Source organism: Aythya fuligula, chromosome 22, assembly GCF_009819795.1.
Source record: "Aythya fuligula isolate bAytFul2 chromosome 22, bAytFul2.pri, whole genome shotgun sequence".
Lineage (NCBI taxonomy): Eukaryota > Metazoa > Chordata > Aves > Anseriformes > Anatidae > Aythya > Aythya fuligula.
The window spans coordinates 3972012-3987315 of NC_045580.1; the positions used below are offsets into that span (position 1 = coordinate 3972012).

General features: G+C 59.9%; 1 protein-coding gene across 4 annotated transcripts in view; it reads right to left on the minus strand.

Annotated features, from left to right (window-relative positions):
* The window catches only part of NECTIN1 (nectin cell adhesion molecule 1), an 83321-nt gene extending 69163 nt beyond the window's left edge, over nucleotides 1-14158 (minus strand). For all 4 annotated transcript variants that reach the window (XR_004254140.1, XM_032201843.1, XM_032201846.1 and 1 more), the window contains exon 1: nucleotides 13851-14158. Coding sequence is in view for 3 of the 4 variants with exons in the window: in XM_032201843.1 (XP_032057734.1) it covers nucleotides 13851-13932 (82 nt within the window). In the remaining variant the exon portion in view is untranslated. The remainder of the gene's footprint in view (nucleotides 1-13850) is intronic.
* Nucleotides 14159-15304: the final 1146 nt, after the last annotated feature.

A 15304-nucleotide genomic window follows, 5' to 3' on the forward strand; every position in this document is an offset into this window, starting at 1 on the left:
CACGCTGAGCGGTGCTCAGCCAGCACCCAGAGCCTGCAGCCGCAGGAAGCCACGCAGACACCTTCCTGCATCGCTCAGCTTTGAGCAGGGACAGCAGGGACACAAGTGTGGGACGTGGGTGGGAGGCAAAGGCAGAGCCCCCAGGCCAGCACTGCCCATTTTGTGCTCCTCCTGCAGCCTCCCCGGGCTCACAGCCAGGCTGTGCCCGCAGCCCCAGCTCGCCCCGTGCCACCCGTGGCTGGGGGATGCTAACACCACCCGTGCGCCCCGTGCCATGCTTTGAAGGCTTTTCCCCGGGCTTCCTAGTGTCACCCGATGCCCTGGAGCAAGAGGACAGGTGATTGTTCCCCGTTTTATTTCTAATTGTGATCAGAAATCAAAAAGCAGCCGTGCTCCTGGCGTCCCTGCCCCCGGTTTCCCAGCCATACGCTCGGGTTTCTGATGCCCAGAGATCAAATAACCCATCACTCGGGGTAGGATATTATCCCCTATTACCAATTCAATGCAAACGGCTCTCCTCTCCCCCAGATTAAAAGCCAATTAACGAATGCTGCTTTTCAAGGGGAGAGGGAGCCGGGAGGAGGTTTTTTTTTCATGTTTTTTCTTTTCCTTTTGGTCTCTGGCAAGGAGGCGACGTCCCACCTCTCAGTGTTACCAAAGAGTTCTCTTCACATCGTATTGATTTTGCTCAGAATATTTTGGGACTCTCTGACAGCAGAGGAAAAGAGAAACCCGGAAAGGCCAACAACAGAACCTCAACAACTCGCGTCCTAAAATAGACAAAAAGGAAGAAATTTGACTTCCTGGGGGATCAATGGTGTTTGCTTAAGTCAGCAAGCGGTGTTTTGGGTTTCAGACCCGTCTCGGGGCGAGGAAGCCGTACTCTCAAGGTGAAGAGCAAGCTCATAAATCTGGGAGAAGCTTCGAGCCCAGAAGATGCTGATTCCCCGCCGCGGGGAGGGCAGAGCCAGCAGGAAAAGGGCATTTGCTCTGCAAACAAGGCGCAGGATGAGCGCTTGTAAATCGCGAGTCCCAGGGGAGCAGGTGACATTCAGCCCTGCTGCACTCGGATCTGGGACACGAGAGGAGGGAGGAAGGTGACTTTATGCCAGCTCCGTGTTCCTAAGGGCCACGGGGCTGGTTCTCTGCTTCCCACAGCAATCGCTGGGCCACTGGGGTTGTATTTAGGGCCGCAGGCTCGGCTCTGGCCCCAAGTGCCCCCTCCTGCCCCGGGTGCAGACAGGTCCAGGGACACGTCCAGTGGAAACCTTAAAGCCAGAGAAAATCCCCCAGCAGGGACCGCTGCCAGCACGGCGGGCCTCCAGCGCAAGGTACACAGCGATAACTCACTTAATCGATCCCGTTTCCCTAGATTTAGTAAAAACAAACAAAAAGCCTCATCATCGAGCAGCCCCGGCTGCCTTTCCAGCCAGCATCGCACCCAGGCGGGGAGGGCGAGCTTCCTCGATGCCTGCTGCCCCCCGCCTGGCTCGTGGGCACCAAAAAACAGGCTCCTGCCTGCCGATCCCATGCACGGCCCTGCGCTGGCCTCTCCCACGGGAATTTGGTTCAAAAAAAGGCATTTAGCACAGCCGTCTGCTTCGGCAGGTAGGCAGGCGACCTGACGAGGTCCTCCGCAACCCGAATTATCTCCTGTTTCCACAAGGATGCTGAAGCGGCGCGCAAACATGTCTGTCTCTCTGTCAATCTGTCACTTTGCGTTCGCTTCATTTTTGTCTGTCACACGTTAGCCCGGATCTTGCCATCTACAAGCAGATAGTTATTTGTTGCTTCCTCTTTCTTTTGCTTTTTAAAAGCCATTTCCACTCGAATTAGACGCAGCCATGCGCGGATACATGCACCCATGTACAGACAGGGGCAGACCAGCCTCACTCTCTGCCCTGAACTTATTTAATGCAAAAAACCAGGGGCAGCTCGCTCTGAGCAGCGACCCTGTGTGTAAAACCCTACGGCCAAACTCTCCCCAGCCTCCTCCAGCTTGCTTTTGCCTCCGGTGCTGGGGCAGAGCAGGCAGCACGGGGCGCAGCTCGCAGCCCGCTTGCCAGCACTTGCCCACCTGCAGACGTGTTCCCCTGCGACCGCAGGCTTTGCATGGCGAGAGGAGGGGCCCCAACGCAGCCTGGCACGCAGGAACCCTAAATTTTGCTCCCATTGCCAGAGCTGAGCGCGAGCAGACGCTGGGGACGTCCCCTGGCTTGGAACCGCAGTGGTGGCTGCAGCCTGGGGAGCCACCGTGGGTAGAAAGTGGTGGGACAGGGACATTGCCACGGCTTGGAGGGGACAATGGGGACAAAACGGGTGCTCCCTGGCTGGGTGCACGCTGATATCGTGCGTCTTGGGGTTGGGAGCAGGATGGGAGCATCGGGGGGAGGCAGGGGCCGGGACGCAGGCTCCGTGGCTGGATCCCTCCCTCTCCCCTCCATTTCCGCCCAGGAAAAGGAAGACTTCTCCCCGCCTGCGTTATTTTCCCGGCGTTCCCCCAACCGCTGCTGCTGGTGAAACCCCAGCTCAAAGCCTCCCCGTCGCCACGGCAACGGGCCGAAAATGAACAGATGGTCCTGGGCGGCCGGAGCCCACCCCAGGGGGAGCGATGCGGGGCCGCGGCCGCACGCCTCGGGGACAGGGACGTGCCCACGGGGGGACCTGTGTGCTCCCCTCCCGAGGGGCAGGAACCCTCTGGGACCCATCACCCATGGACTCCCCATCCTATGGGGCGAGCTGGGTGCTGCCAGGCCCGTGGAGCATCCCCCTGCCCTCCCCAAACCTCGGTTGGGGGGATCACAGAGCGGGAGGGCGCAGGGCTCAGCTGCTGCTGGGTCTCCCAGAGGGGTTCAGACTGGGATGGGTGACGATAAAACCGGGCTGCTAATCCCCCTGGGGATTACATGGGGCTGTGGCACGGGACTTTGGAGCCACTAAACACCCAGACCTTCCTGGAAATACCCCAAAATCACAGACTACGTGTGGGAAGATGTGCAGCACGTCCCCCTGGCGCACGGGGAGGATGCACGGGGGCCAAACGCTCCTCCCTGTGCCACGCCGCTGCCTTTCCCGCAGCCCTGGCACGGGAACGGGGCTCCTGGCCTCGAGGGGGGGCCCGGCCTGGCCCAACCGGCTCCCAACCCACACCCGTGAGAAGAGCCGGAGCCCGTCCTGCCTCTCAGGTGTGGCCCTTCGCCTCCGGGCTCCTGCTGCTGCCAGCCTGGATGCGGCCGGGAGGAGGGAGCGGGAGGCGCTCGGCAGCCTCCAGGCTCGGATGGGGGCGTCCGCAGCACCCCCAGCTCCATCCCCCCGCCCTGGGATTTTGGGTTTCTGCTCGGGGTCAGACCCCTCGGGAGGCTGTGGGTTGTGGCACCCCGAACGTGCTCGGTGATGAGAGCAGGTCTCCAAGCAGGCACAGCGCTTCGCCCCAGCCAGCTTGGGGGGGGGGGGGGGGGCAGCGACAGAAATGGGTACAAACCCCAGGTGTTTGGGTTCCTCCGCCACCAGAACCCACGCCTTTACCAACAAAGAGCCAAACCCAGCCTCCCACGGCCAGCGGGCTCCCGGCCCTCTCACCGGGCTGGGCTGCAAGAGGGAATCGCACAGCCACAGCCCCCAGCGGAGCGGAGCACAGGGCTGGCGTGCCGGCCCTGGAGCTGCTCCAGCCCTTTCTTCCCCAGCCCGGCAAGCCCTAAAACCCACAGCTCGTCTCTGCAGAACAGGTTCAGCACAGCAGCAGAGCCGTGCCAGCTTCCCACGCAGCAGCACAGCCCAGCCTGCCCCGCACCCCCTGCCCCAATAGCCCTTTTTTTTTTTTTTTTTTTTTTTTTTTTCCCTCCCTGCTCTCTTCCTGGATCAAAGCTGCCTCCCCTCCCCGTATTACAAACATTATTCGGCTCGGAGATAAGAAGCTCTCCAGCAGCTCTTTATTAATCCCACTGGAGGCAGAAGAAGGCAGCGAGGAAGGCCTCGGCGTGGCCAGGACAGAGACAAATGGCCCACAAAACACCTCTGCAGCACAGAGGCATGTGAGGGTTTGCTTCTTCTTCCAGCAGGTCTCACGGGAAGCACGGGTAATAATTAACAATTATTGAACTTTAAACTTTCCATTCTGTCCCGACAAGGCTTTTGTAATAACTCACCAGGTATGGAGCACTGCCAGCTGGGGCAGGGGGGGCTGCAGCAGGAGGCTGGGGCTCAGCCCGCTGCTCCCTTGCTTTTGCACCGAGCATCTCTGCACCCCTCACCTACCACCAAAACACCCCCCCAGGTAATGACTGCAAGCCAGAAGTGACCCAAATGCAACGTTAGTGGGGTGGAAATCAGAAGGCCTTTGAATGAAAGCAGGCAGGGAAGGCAATGGACCGCGTCCTCCCACCTCCACGGCTCCAACCCACGCAGCGCGCACTCAGAAACCCTGGCAGAGCGTTGGTGCAAATTGTGCAAAACCACTCTCAAGTCTAATTGTCTTCTAAAATCCCCGGGCAGGGAGCTGTGCGATCTCGGCAGGCTGAGGAAAATGGCAGAAGAAAGGGGAGTCGCCTTCCCCCGTGCCTTTTAGATGATCTCCAGCTTGAAGGGAGGCATGTGGGCATGGCGAGGCGCCCTGATGTGGGGTAGGAGACGAGGACAGCCAGCAGCAGCTCCGGACAAGGCAAGGCACACGGAGGAGAAAGGAGCTGGCCAAGGATATTCCAGGGAGCTTGTGGCAAAGCCAAGAAACGCTGCCAGCCCTCCTGAGCTCAGCCTGCCTTTGCCATCACCTCCAGGCCAAGCTTTCCCTTGAAGTAAAAGCTGATTCACGCCTGGTGTAAGCCGGCGTGAGGCAGCGGGTCCACCCGCTGCCAGCAAGCACCATGGGCCTGCAAGGATGCAAAATAGCCACGTATCCAAAGAGAATGACTTTAGCCTCGTAGTTCTGAGGTGAATTTAGAGCCTGTGAAAGGCCTGGGATCGATAGCAGCAGAGCTGCGAGCTGGAGTCCTCCCCTTAGCCGCAGCCAGGGCACGGCTGAGGCAGCATCTTCACAGCGGGCCTCGCTCCGACCTTGCCGGGTCGCCTTGAAGAGCAAGAGGGAAACTCCCCCTCCTTCCTTCCTCCCCCTTCCGAGCAGCTTTTGTTCCCCGGCACCACGAGGAGACTTCACCCGGCTGCGCTCTGTCTGGAGGAGAGGCCGCGTGCGGACAAACCCCGCGCCCGCCCAGCTGCCACCCTGCCCCGTGCACAGCCAGTCCCACGGGGCTCAAGGCCGTTTGGGAGCAGATTTTGAGGCAAAAGCAGCCCTAGAGAGAGTTTATCTATGGCTCTGGCATGATGCTCTGCTACACACAGGCCCAACAGCATAACATCTGGTTATCCAGACGAGGCAGGTATTGGCAGCCCGGACCTACTCGCCTCCCCAGAGCCTGGCCATAAACAAAACTTCAATAATTAGAGTGCTTGGGTGGAGATGCAGGCTCTAAGTATTCCTAGGCTCACGCAAATAAAGGAAATAAATTCTTGGAAGGTGCCAGGCTGGATGGGGCAGAGGGAGGCTCATTTTCCACATCACTTGAGAGCAGCCGCTATAAATCTCGCTGGAAGATGCACCTCCCCAGGCTAGCGATATTTTTAAACTCCAGGAGAGAGGGGAGAGAAAAAAAAAAAAACAACAAAAAACACATCTTAGTATTTACACCACAGGCGAAAAGAGTATTTAAAAATCAGGATACATTTTTGAAAGTCTGTTCCTGCCATGCCAAGGAAAAAAGAAAGATTAGACTTTCTAGAGAGTGATAAGTGGAAAAATCAGCCCCAGAGAATGCGTTCCTATCCCCATCCTGCCCTTGTAAGCTGCAAAGTCGAATTCCCAGCAGGGCTGCGGGGTCGGGGGATAAAGGCTCTCCCACTGGCAGCTTGCTGGTGCATCTCCCAGCTGGACCAGTCCCAAAGGCAGAGCAGCTCCCCTGAATCCTGGGGGTGACTCCGGCGCTGCCCCTGCTTGCGCCTGGGACAAGGTCCCGGGGAGAGGAGGTGACACGGCACCCCGCCGGGATCTGCAGCCAGGATTACTGGGCTGGGAGCCCGAGCCTGTAACCAGACGCAGCGGGGATGAGATCAGGGACCTGCTGCTGGATGTCGAGTGAAGGACATGGCCCTGGAGCCGGCACAGCCCCGCGTGGTTTTTCCCCCCCTCTAGCAGCATGTCCCAGCCCTGCTGCATGGCAAGGCCACCTGGGCTCTGGGGCAGGGGAATGCAGGAGGCACCCTGCTCTGAATCACCATGCCCGTTTTAATTTCTGATAATTTAATGTCCCTGCTGGTTAATGCTTCTGTCCCTGCACAGAGCGGGGAGCGAGGCCAGGTCCCTTTCGGGCAGCCGTCTAGGAAACCCCACTGACAGAGCGCAGGTGAAGCAGCCCTGCACGGCCACAGGGGGAGATGCAAAGTCCTCAGCCTTGCTCTCTGGGTTCCTGAGGATAAACCAGACCCTGCTGGAGCATCCCCATCCTCTGCAACCGCTGCAGCACTCCTTCTGCGTAACTCTGCCCCTAATTGCCCCCGGGTCCTCAGGCTCTGACAGCATTCCCCTTTTTACGAGCTGTGCTCTGCGCAAGCCTCTCTCCTTCCCATCCCTCCCACCTCCTTCCAGGACTGCTGCCATCCTCCCAGGAGGATCCCATTCCGCCTGTATCAAAGGGATACACGAACACACCCATCAGACATCAGAGCACCAAGCAAATCCCCAAACAAGCCGCCTCTCGAGATCACAGCGCGCTGCAATCATCCCTCTGCAAGGAGATCCCACTAAGCCTTGCCCCGTCCCTGGGTTCCCGCTGAGGTAGGTTTGGCAAGCTCAGACCCATCACCAGAAAAAATCTGCACCAAACTTGCACCAGAGAGCTCCAGGCCTCGTGCAGGTCCCCTTTCAGCACGCAGTGGATATCCAGAGGCTGTCCCTGCCTGCAGCAGGGCGATGCTGCTGCCTGGGCCTCACGTCCCCCTGCAGCAGGAGCTGAGCTGGGCCATGCTGAAGGTGTCCTGAGCCGTGGCAGCACGTCCCCTCTGCTGAATACCCCCGGGACCCAGGGGAAAAGCAGCACGGGGTGCCCGGAGTGCTGCCCGCGGGCTGGACGTGCCCGCGCTGGGGCGAGCACCGGAGCAGAAGTGGCGCGGCGCTTGCGTGTCGGTTCACGTGTTGGTGCACGAGTGCTTTTCATAAGCCTGGCCTCGAAGGGAAAAGCCAGGAGCTTTTTCTCCAGGCTTTCGTAAGAAACCATGTGCACTCTGACACAAGGAGCGGCGCGCTTGGCTTTGAAGCCGTGCCGGTCGGTGTCCTGCAGGTTTTGCCCCCCCGGGCTGTGCTGCGACCACCCCGTTCAGCCCCTAACCCCCAGCTCTCAGCCCCAAAATCCAAGAACGTGAGCTCAGCCCTCCCGAGTGAGATGCTGAGCGTGTCCAGCGGGGGGGACACCACAGACTGCAGCACCCAGCAGCACTGCCAGCAGAGCCCAGAGGGGTCCCGTATCCCGTGGAAACGGCGGCAGCTGATCCGAATTAGGAGATGGCAGGGAGGCTGCCGTGCGACACGGCCCTTTCCAAAATGCCTATACATGGGCACAGCCTCGCTTCCCCCCCGCGTCCCCGAGAAGCCGGTCGGTGCCGAAACCCCGTGCCGATGATGGGAAGAGCACGGGCAGCCCCAGCACGAGCAGCTGGTGCCGCCGTCCCCGCTGCGCTCCGCCAAACCACGACAGCCCCAAGTGGCACAGGCTTCGAGTAGGCGACACGGGCAGGAGCCTGCGTGCTGGGAGCTCCCTGGAGCAGGGGAGAATTTTTTCCTGGGGTGCACTTCCAGCCCCTGAACAGACTTCTACGCAGAGCATCAGCACAAGGGCTCTGGTGGGGAGGTGACTCAGGGCTGGGCTACAAGGGGTCTCAGTTTGGTTTGGGCTAGGGGCAAGCTGTGACGCCACGGGGCGCTGATAGCTCAGCCAGCCCCGGACTCTGAGCTCGGGCAGTTTGTGTGGGCTGGTCAAGGACGGGCAGGGTTCATTCCGCCCTCGCTGTTCGCCCCTGCCCCGAGTGCCGCCGTGCCTCATGCAGGCAGCACCACGGTGAAATATTGAGCTGCTCGGCACAGAAACCGTGAGAATACGGTGACGGAGATGCCGACCTTTCTCCTCACCTAGCCAGCTCCGTGTTTGCCTCCAGTAATCCCCGCTCATCGTATTAAACTCTCCCCTGCTCTATGACTTCTGCCCATCAGGGACGGGGTGTAACCCCGGCTTTGCTAGGACACTCGGCACAACATCCCCTCATCAAAGGGCTCTGCTTGGCCTCTCGAGTCCTGTCAGCCTCTTCTACGTGCTAGCATCGAGTCCTTAGCCACAGCTCAGCCCCCAGACCTCCTCCTCGGGCTGTCTCTCTTCCCAAAAACCCTTCCCAACCAGCACACCCCTTGGTCCAGGGGTATCTTATTCCATAAGAAATGACAGCCGTGTCTGCGTGACGTGGCCACAGACCCCCCGACAAGGCTGGCTTTGCTCTCAGGTGGCCGTGCCAGCCCTGTGCCTCGCACATAGTTGTGCCTTTGCTGCATGGCCCCTCTGTCCTGCTCCTGCCTCCCTCCAGCACGGGAAGAGGAAGGAATCTTCCATGGGAAAGGAAAACCAGGCTGGAGCTCGGTCCGATCACGGGGGTTTCCCAGGTAGGGAGAGAAGTGCTGAGAAGAGAGATGGAGGCAGAGATCTCGTGGCTAACCAAGCTTGGGAGCACCTTCTGTCTCCGAGCCAGGTGGCCCATCTGGTACCTGCTGCTGCTGCAAGGCAGTGATGTGATTTGAGGGCCTGTCCCTCACATTCCTGCACGGTTGGGAGCAGACGGAGCCACTTTGCCACCTCCTGCAGTCGGGAAGGCACCCGGCCAGCCCTGGGCAGTGGTTTTCGGTCACCTCCTTCAGCCCCTTCCCTTCCAGAGCAGGGGAATGGAGATGAGAAGGTTCAGCAGCAGGTTGGGTCCAGCCCCAGCACGCCACGGAGAAGCCAAAGGGACCAGAGACGCTGGCCAGGCTCCCCAAAACTCGTGCCATGTGGGGCACGAGCAGCCTGGGATGGGCACAGAGCAGGGACTGCAGCTCGTGCTCCCCCTCTCACACCAGCAGCTGCTGCTCATCTGCCTCGGGACTGCTGCAGAGCCGAGAGCTGCTGCAGATTTTACCACGCCAGCCTGAGCAAATGCTGTTACCAGCCCCGGGGACGGGGAGAAACAGCAAATGGACAGCAGTGCCTTAAACCCCTCGGGTGCCCGTGGAGGCAGAAATGGCAGCAGAGGGCATTAACGTGACTCGGTGCTGGCAACGACAACCCCTGAACCTGCAGCTTTCACTTCCCTCCTGTTAGTGCGTGACACAGGGTGGGAATGGAGGACTTGAAACCCGGCACAGGGGCACGCTGAAAGGCCAGAGAGGTGCCTGTCTGCCTGCCCGGGGGTTTAACTTGCAGATCAGGCAGAATTGTCCTTCCTCTCGTGGCCAGCACTTCTGCATTTGGGCAGCTCGGGCAGGAGTTCCTCCTCTGTCACGGATTCCCCGTGGAGCCAGGCTGCTTTGGATGCTCCGTGCGTCACCTTCACCTGGGCTGAACCTCCCCTGGGAGCCGAGGAAACCGAAAGGCCAGGAGGGTGCCTGCAGCTCGACAGCAGGCGGAGGGAAAGCAGAGGAACATTTCACACGAGGCTTCGTGCTTTACTTCAACAAACGTTCACCTGCAACATCGCTCTGGGTTCGGCGCAGAGCTCTGAATTCTCTGTGCTGGGCTGGGGAGGCTGTGGTAATTAACACCGGAGGTGTCTCACGTGCAAACTGGGTCCCAGCTCCAGCAGCTGGCGGCACCAGCTCGCCCTGCATCGGCGCTGCCCTCAGTTTATGGCGTGGTTTTGAAGGCAACATCTCCGGGGGTGGCAGCCCCTGTGTCCCTGTCTCGCTTTTCGCACCGCTGCACCTTGCTGGCTTCTGAAAACGACACCAAGAGCCACCACAACCTTCAGCAATGCTGTTGTGAGACGCAAACCTCTTCTCACAGGCCCCGAGGACCGAGCAGCTCCTCCCTGCAGCCTTCTGCTCTTCCCCAAAGTCCTTTTCCCGGGTGCTGCCCCCATCTCCCCCCGGGGATGGCAGTGCTGTGCAGCACCCCGGGGTGCTGCCGCTGGGAAAGAGCCTTCCCCTGGCTTTGTGGCTGCCGTGGCCAATTTGGGATGGGCTGTCCCCGCTGTCCCCAGCCTTAGCGGCCCGAGCAGAGGGCGCGGGGTGGCCGTGGACGCACGGCCGTGGGAAGCAGGTCACACCAACAGGCTCTTCTGGTTCCATCTCCGTGATTCAGCTGAGGCGTGCGAGGTGCCCAGAGGATCCTTTGGGTGCCTCCCTGCAACTCAGCGTCGTGGCCAGCCCCAGCTGCAGCCCAGAGGAGGGGCGATGCGATGCGATGCGATGCGATGCGAGGAGGGATGCGCCCGGCATCGCCACCACCGGCACCTCGTCGGCCACCAGCTGGCTGCAAGCACCTGCCCGGCGCTAGCCACGACGTGGCGATGCCCCTGCTTTGCACAACCCTTTGCAAACGGGTCTAAAAATTCGTCAAAAAGTGATTAATACTGCTGGAAGAGGGAGCGAGGAGCACAAATCCCAGCCATGCCCTGGCTGCTCGGGGGCTCGGCTGGCTCCCGGCGCCTCGCTCGCCGATTCACGCCGGGTGAGGACTCGCTGGGTCGGTTCCACTGCAGCGAGCTGGGTTTAATGAGGAAACATCAGCCAAGGGCACTGCCTCGCTGCCTGACACGGCCTGGTGGTGTTTTTTCAGAGTTTCAGGAGGACAGGAAAATATAAAAACGAACCAAGCAAAGGCTGAGCAAAACTTCGGCGACTTTTGGCCTTCTGGAAGCTGTTTTGGGACATTAAAGGGGATGGGTTGGCTCTCCCCCGCTGGGGATCTCAAAGCACTTCGCAGAGAAAGACTCGCAGGGCCCTGCCTGAGCCCGAGAGGTGGCTGGTGGTGGCAGGCAGGAATTTGTCCCCAGCCAGAGGGGACAAAAACAGGGCCTGTGCTCCTCGTGGCTGCACCCCGAGCTGCACCGAGCATCACGCGGGGATACACGGGCAGATTGTTGCAGCTTGCAAAGCAGAAATCCAACCACAAGTGTTGGCAGCCTCTGACAATCAGCTGGCGGGGATCTTCCCTCCCCAGCACCCTACGGCTTTACCACGGCCCCTGTTTGCTCTAACACCTTGCCACCCCGATCCCACAGCCAGGTGGGACCTGGTGAGGGGTCCCAAGCAGGCAGGCAGGCAGACGGGCATGGAAGGCTGCAGGAACCCCGCTCTGAACCCTTTTTGGATGACTGAGACGACTGCATTAAGGATGATTTGTAAAGCAGGTTTTTACAGGGGCTCCTTACAGCTGCTACAGCGGGCAAATCCTATTTCCTTGTCAGCAAGAAGGGCAACGCTGGCAGAAAGGGGAAGCAGTGTGCATGGATGGGAACAAAATCAAATGGCATTGATCAGACGGGCACAAAAGGCTTTCCAGAAAGCCCGTGGTGCCTCCTGCCTTCCTCCCATCCTTCCGGTGCTAGGCACCAAGCAGCATTTCCCAAAAAAAAGTCCACAGCCACTAATTGACTTGTAGCAGAGAATCCTAAGTTACCCTCTCCCCTTCTCCTCGATGAGCAAGCCCGTCTGCGTTCGGCGCTCACATATGGCTTGTTATATATATATATATATATACACATCCCCCCAGCTTCTTGCGGCACAACACGCTGCCAAACCTGCCTCGGCGTGCCTTTCAGACCCTAATTCCAGCAAGGGCCACGAGTACGGGGTGGCTTTGTGCAGCACCCAGCACCCCAACGTGCTGCTCCCCCCCCTGCAGCTCCGGGATGCGCCCGCAGAAGCCCCCGAATGAAGGGGAGGGCTGAGTGAAGGAAGGCACAGCGAGCACCAGGCAGATTCACAAATGTGCTGCAGCCACCCCCAAACTGGTCCGGCCGAGAGCGGCGCCCACGCAGGCTGCAGGGCACCCCGTGATCCCGACGGATGGGGTCGGGGGGGGATTTTTCCTGCCCGTGCCCTTCGCTTTGCTGGGTGCACCCAGTGCTGGCTCGCTCCGGCGGAGCTGTCAGCAGGACAGGGCAGGACAAACTGCCAGGCTACCACGGAGTGGCAGGAGACGAGGTTGGCCGAGTGCTGGCAGCGCAGCCCCAACGCCAGCCAGAAATAGAAGAAATGGGGAGAAGAAATCTCCTGTGGCAGGGCAAGGTGAAATGCCAGGCTTGCCCCCGAGCGCTGCCGGTGTCTCTCCTTGGTGGAAGCAATTCCTGCAGGGATTTGGGGGAGGATAAACCCCCCTCTGGCTAACCTGGCACCGTCACCGCCGCGTCACTGCAGCCCCAGCGCCTTTCCCAGGGCCGTGGGGAGGGTTTTGTGCGTGGGGCTGCCTGGTGGAGGGGCAGGAGGGAGGCAAGCCCCCGGGAGGAACTGCACGGAAAGTTTTGAGCCTCCTCCGGAGCTCAGCCAGGCACCTGCCTGCAGCACAGAGCAGGCAGGGAGCCCCAGGCTGTCCCTTCCATCACCCCTTTTTGCAATGCACAGCAGATCCCTTTGTCCTGGCAGCACAGAGGCATTACCCAGCCCGGATTTCTCTTCGCTCCCCTCTCCCCTCTCCCCCATCCTCCTGGTTTCTCGCCCAGCCAGCCCCTGTTTCACCCCTGCCTTTACCCATTTTAGCCGGACCCCCCCTGGGCGCTGCGCTCTGCCCACCTCCCGTGCCCGGGGTGATGCCACCTCCAGCTCTGCCAGCACCCACAGCCCCCAGGCCCTGGCGTTTGCCCCCGTGGCCAGAGCTTTGGCTCCCACCCTGCTTCCAGCTCCCAGCCCAGCCAGCCTGGCCGCTCCTCTAGCCCCAAAAGAGGAGGAACAGAGGCAATGCCACAACTTCTGCAGACGCAGGCTGCCCCTCGCCCTGCCCGGGGGTGGCACACGCGCCCGCTGCCCCCTCTCCAGACCCAGCCACCCCCAGATTGCCTCCAAAAAGCAAACCAGCGTCCTGCTTTCACCTCCCAGCTCATTCACAAGCCCTGCAAACCCAAAGTGCTGCTCGCCCTGCCATGGGAACGTTTCCACAGCCCTCCAGGGTGGCGTGAACCAGCAGAACAAACCCCCCCCCCCTCCACGGGCACGTTATGCAGGGGGGTCACCCACCCACTGCCGAGAGCCGGGCTGGAGCCCAGGGCAGCACCGAGCCCTGGGTGGGGGGACACAACCCAAATCCTTGCCCATCTCCTTCCCAACAACCCCAAGCAGGCTCGCCGAGCACAAAGCAAGCAGGGGAAGAAGCTCGGAGACCTGGGAGCTGCCAAAAGGGCCCGTGGGAAGCGTGCATGAGGAGGGAGGGGGCATTTTTTTTTTTTTTTTTTTTGGGGGGGGGTGGCTGAAACCTCGCTGCCTCCTCCCGAAGCATCTGGGCTCAGCACCCAGCCTCGTGGCTCCCTTCCCCGGGGCAGCCCGGCTGCTGCGCCTCGCCAGCCGTTTGCTCCAGCCCCAAAAAGCAAACAAAACCGCCTCGGTTCCCAAACAAACCATCGCCTTGTTCCTCCCCACACCGGGGGGGTTGGGGGGGATCCGGCCACGACCCCCCTCCCACCCCCGGCCAGATGCACCCACACCCTCTCCAAAGGCGCACCCCAAAAAGCCTCTCCCGTCCTCCCCAGCACCCTCCACCCCCCCCAAACACCCCAAAAGCCCCACGGGGGGGTTGCCCCCATCCCGAAAAACCCCGACCCGGATCCGGGGGGGGGTCCGGCCGGCAGCGGCTCACCTGGGGAGAGCGCGGCCGCCAGGATGCAAACTCCGATAGTCCACCAAGATGCAGGGCAACTTGTGTGCAGCTGTGAAGCCATGAGAGTTCCTTCCGAGAAATGGGCAAGGGGCGGTCTGGCAGCGTCGCTGGCCCCCCCCCCTTTAGCCCTCCCCGCCCGCGGTGCTGCTTAAAAAAAAAAAAAAATTAAAAAAAAGGGAAAAATGGAGGTGCGGGAGGGTGAAGAGGTAATAGGGGCGGCTGGAGAGCAGGCAGGAGGCAGGGGGGGGACCGGGGAGCTTGGCACATCCGCGGGGTCCCCCGGGGCTCGGAGGGGAGCGGGGATGTCCGCCGGGGAGGCTGGTTGGGAGGGGAGGGGAAATCCACCCAAAAAAAAAAAAAAAAAAAAAAAGAGAAAAAAAGGATGGGGAAAAAAAAAGGGTGAAAAGAGGAAGGAGAAAAAAAAAAAAAGGAAAAGGGGAAAGGAAAAAGGAGAAAGGTTGAAAGGTAAAAAAAAAAAAAAAAAGGGTTGAAATGAGGGGAAAAGGTTAAAGGAAAAAGGAGAAAGGTTAAAAGAGAAAGGGGAAAAAATAAAAGGGTTAGAAAAGGAAAAGGGTTAAAGGAAAAGGTTAAAAAAGGAAAAGGGTTGAAAGAGGTTAAAAGAAGCAAAAAGGGTTAAAAAAGAGGGAAAAGGTTAGAAAAAAGAGGGAGAAGGTTAGAAAAAAAAAAGAAGAAAAAGGTTAAAAGAAGAGGGAAAGGTTTAAGGAAAGAGGAAAAAGGTAAAAAATAAGAGGGAAAAGGTTAAAAATAAAAGGGAAAAGGTAAAAAATTAGAGGGAAAGGGTTAAAGATAAGAGGGGAAAGGTTAAAAATAAGAGGGGGAAGGTTAAAAATAAGAGGGGAAAGGTTAAAAATAAGAGGGAGAAGGTAAAAAATAAGAGGGAAAAGGTTCAAAAAAGAGCAAAAACCTTTTCAAAAAAAGGCAAAAACCTTCCAAAAAAAAAAAAAATAAAAAGACCGAAAAGCTTTCAAAAAAAAAAAAAAATCGGTGTTGTAAAGCAGCCGAAGAGAAGCAGGGAGCAGCCCTGGGCCGTGCCGTGGCTCCGGCGGCGGGGCTGGGCTGGGAGCAGCCCCCGGCCGCTGCCTCCGCTCGGGGTACGGGGCGGCGGGGGGGGGGGGGGCGCCGGGAGCCCGGCGGCGGCGCTCAGGGGGCCGGGACCGGGGTCGGAGCCGGGGCCGGGGCCGGGGCGAGCCGGTGTCGGAGCTCCATGGCCGGGCAGGGGCTGTGCCCGGGCGGGCAGGGCACGGCCGGCCGCTGGCTGCGCCGCGCTCACACTCACACGCGCGCTCCCGGGCGGGGCGGAGGCGGCGGCGCTCGCCCTCTCCTCCGTGATGTCAGTGCGGAGCGGCGGGGAGGAGGGAGCCGCGTTAACTCTTTGCCTGCTCCGCAGCATCCCTTTCGGGAGCCCCGGGGCT